The sequence below is a fragment of the Dipodomys ordii genome, unplaced genomic scaffold, assembly GCF_000151885.1.
Source record: "Dipodomys ordii isolate 6190 unplaced genomic scaffold, Dord_2.0 Scaffold7, whole genome shotgun sequence".
In the NCBI taxonomy this organism is placed as follows: domain Eukaryota; kingdom Metazoa; phylum Chordata; class Mammalia; order Rodentia; family Heteromyidae; genus Dipodomys; species Dipodomys ordii.
Window position 1 is genome coordinate 12,225,578 of NW_012267223.1, and position 3,206 is coordinate 12,228,783.

General features: G+C 46.4%; 1 protein-coding gene across 1 annotated transcript; it reads left to right on the top strand.

Moving 5' to 3' along the window:
- Window positions 1-2,433: 2,433 nt before the first annotated feature.
- Window positions 2,434-2,895, top strand: Ccdc182 (coiled-coil domain containing 182). The gene has a single exon (XM_013036696.1). The coding sequence runs from the start codon at window positions 2,434-2,436 to the stop codon at window positions 2,893-2,895; it is 462 nt and encodes a 153-aa protein (XP_012892150.1).
- Window positions 2,896-3,206: the final 311 nt, after the last annotated feature.

A 3,206-nucleotide genomic window follows, 5' to 3' on the forward strand; every position in this document is an offset into this window, starting at 1 on the left:
GACTGTGTATTAGAGCCTTCTGAGACCCCATCAGCACCTCCCCGCGTTCCAGCCCAGGATACAGGTTCCGAGCAGAGGCAACGGATGTGCAACCATGCAATACACGAGACGCTAGATCTCCCGACTTCCAGACCACCACCTATTCCGTCCTGACAGCAAGAGTGTCTTGCCATTTACAACTCCACCTCAGATTTAGCTAGAAATCTCCGCACAAAATGCCCTCTGTGCTGACCCCTAGGCAGTCAATCTTCATCTTAGAAAAAGGCAGTGGCCCTTGCCACAGGCCCTGTGGTGCTAGGGAGGGCTTGTATAGATTTGGTGTATCTTTCTGGTGACACCATGTTGGTAGCTTGAAATTGGTTTTGTGGCAGTATTTACACCATAGGAATTGGTAAAAAGCTATAAACTAGAGCTTTATTCATTACCCCTCCCGCCCCCCAGGATTGCTGCTCACCAATGAATTAGTAACTCTTCTTTGCAGAGAAGGAAACATGCTCAAGGAGATAACTTTGACATGCAGGCTACCACCAGGAATAGCTTACAAGTGGTGGAGCTAGGACTCCGACCCAAGCAATTTGGTGCTAGAGTATTTCAAGTGCTACACACTTAATATCACTCAAAGCCACTTTGATACAGAGAAGTCTAGTTGATCCCAGATGGCTTACTCTGTTCTATTCTGACAGAACAAAATGACCAGAGGATGGGCAAGCTATAAAGAACAGAAATTTATTTCCTCACAGTTCTGAAAGCTGTGAAGTCCAGGGTCAAAGTGCTGGCATCTGATGAGGATCTTTCTTGTTTCATCATCCTAGAGCAAAAGAGAAGGAAGGAGAGAGACAAAAGGAGGTGGAATTCACCTTTTTCTAATAAGGAACCCACTATGGAGATAATGACATTAATGTAGTCAGGGTGGCTCTGCCTCTTAAAGTCTTTTACCTCCTTTGCTTGGTGCCAGTTTTGGGGCTTGAATTTAGGGCCTGGGCAATGTCCCTTAGCTTTTTCATTCAAAGCTGGTGTTCTACCCCTTGAGTCACAGCTCCACTTCTGGCTTTTGGGTGATTAAGGAAATAAGAGCCTTATGACCTTTCCTGCCAGGGGATGGCTTTGAACTGTGATTCTCAGATCTCAGCCTTCTGAGTAAATAGGATTACAGGTGTAAACCACCCACATCGAGCTTGTCGCTCACCTCTTCATTGTGGTATGATGGCAATTAAGTTTCAACATGAGTTTGGGAGGGAGTAACATTCAGACCGTAGAGCCAGTTTTCTCCTGTGGGGGCTACCCCAGGTCGGTGTCATTCGTAGGACACAGGACAGTGACACCACAAGTGGAGCCCGTTTGGTTGATAGGTCATCAGTTCAGCTTTGCATGGATCATAGTTGAGGCCCATTGTTGGCAAGAGGTTTAGATTTCGAGTTCAGGAGAGAGGTCTGTGAAGAGATTGAAATCTGCAAGGTAGGTATTTGTTCTTCACTAAACGAAATGTGGATTGATTAAAAACATTCTCCTTTGTTATAATACCCAGGTAAAAAGTACAAGATTCAGTTTCTGTTTTTTCCCCCTCGTATTGGTCAATACCCAGGTATACTGGGGAACCATATACCATTGTGCACACTTGTTCCTGTGGTTCCAGTGAGCGCACAGGAAGTATTTATTGAATATGAGTAGCTCAGGTTTACCCTGGAGATGCTCTGGTGGATACATCAAGGTTAACACCTTTCTCACAGTGTGAGGATTATTGAGTTCTGGAAACATGTAATAAGAATATAGAGTTAATTAGTACAGCTAGGTATCTTTTTTTTTTTTTTTTGCCAGTCCTAGGGCTTGAACTCAGGGCCTGGGTACTGTCCTGAGCTTCATTTGCTCAAGGCAAGCACTCTACCACTTGAGCCACAGCGCCACTTCCAACTTTTTTGGTTTATGTGGTACTAAGGAATCGAACCCAGGGCTTTCTGCATGCTAGGTAAACACTCTACACTACACCACATTCCCAGACCTAGGATTCATTTTTTTATATGTTGCCATCTTACTGTGAGATGCTGAAGTCTAGATACCATTCTAGGATCAGCCAAGCCCCTTGCAGGGTGGGAGACCATTGAGTCTTGGCAGAGTGAACTAGGCCTAGCTTGCCTTTTCTTGCCTGTGATCTCCCCTGAAAGGAGAGCTTGAGCTCTGGTTCTAGAAAGATGATGAATCAATGACAAATCCACCTCTCAGGAGGGTGACCTAGAAAGTGCAGACAGAACCCTTGGTAACCCACAGAGGAGGCTACAATATGCAAATAAAAGGACTGTGGTCTTCTTTCTGATTGGCTGACAAAGCCTTGATGTCACAATGGGTAGTATCTGGCCACTCCAAATGATTATGCCTCTAGCCCAAACAACTCATTGGTCAGGCTGTTCTCTTAGCCCCCTCTTTTGAGGAAGAAAGGCAATGGAACCCCTGTTTCAGGCTAGTTCCATTCTCATGAAAGTCAATACTTTACAAGGGCAGAAGATGGTGGAGAGTGGCCTTCAGTCTGGAGACTTTTCCCTCTCCCAGTCGTGGCCCTCCTGCCTTCTACCCCCGGCTGACTTGGAGAACCTCCAGCAGAAAGTGGTCTTGGTGCAGCGGGAGCTGGAGGACTTTAAGAAGGAGGTGTTGAAGGCCATCGGTTATCTTGAAGATGCCTTCTGCGAGATGAATAGCATCCTAACGCAGCAAGAGGAGCAGGCGGCCCGCGTGAAGCAGAGGCTGAGGGAAGAGGAGGACCGAGGCATCGTGCGCAACAAGGTCCTCACTTTTCTGCTGCCAAGGGAGAAACAGCTTCGGGAGCACTGCCAGCGGCTGGAGCACATGCTTCTGGGCAAAGGTCGAGACATGCCGGCTACCACCAGGAATAACCAGGCAGATTGACCTACCACCTACCACCAGTGCGGGACCAGCCCAGCTGAGTGGACACTTTTTTTGTTGTTTTTAATGGAAGGACAAATGCTAAGTCCTCACCCACATTTCTCTTTCTCTTTTACAAAAAAAAAATAACAGCTTATAGAGAGCCAAAAAAAGACCTCGATATGTGTTTTGGGTGAAGTTCCATTTATCCAGCCTCATCGAGGAGGGAGGCACCCCAAAACTACCTCTCACACACCTGTAACTTTCACTGTGAACCCTTTCCTGTTTGTAACGGTAATATTGCTGGGATGGATGGCATTTTTTTTGTATATTCT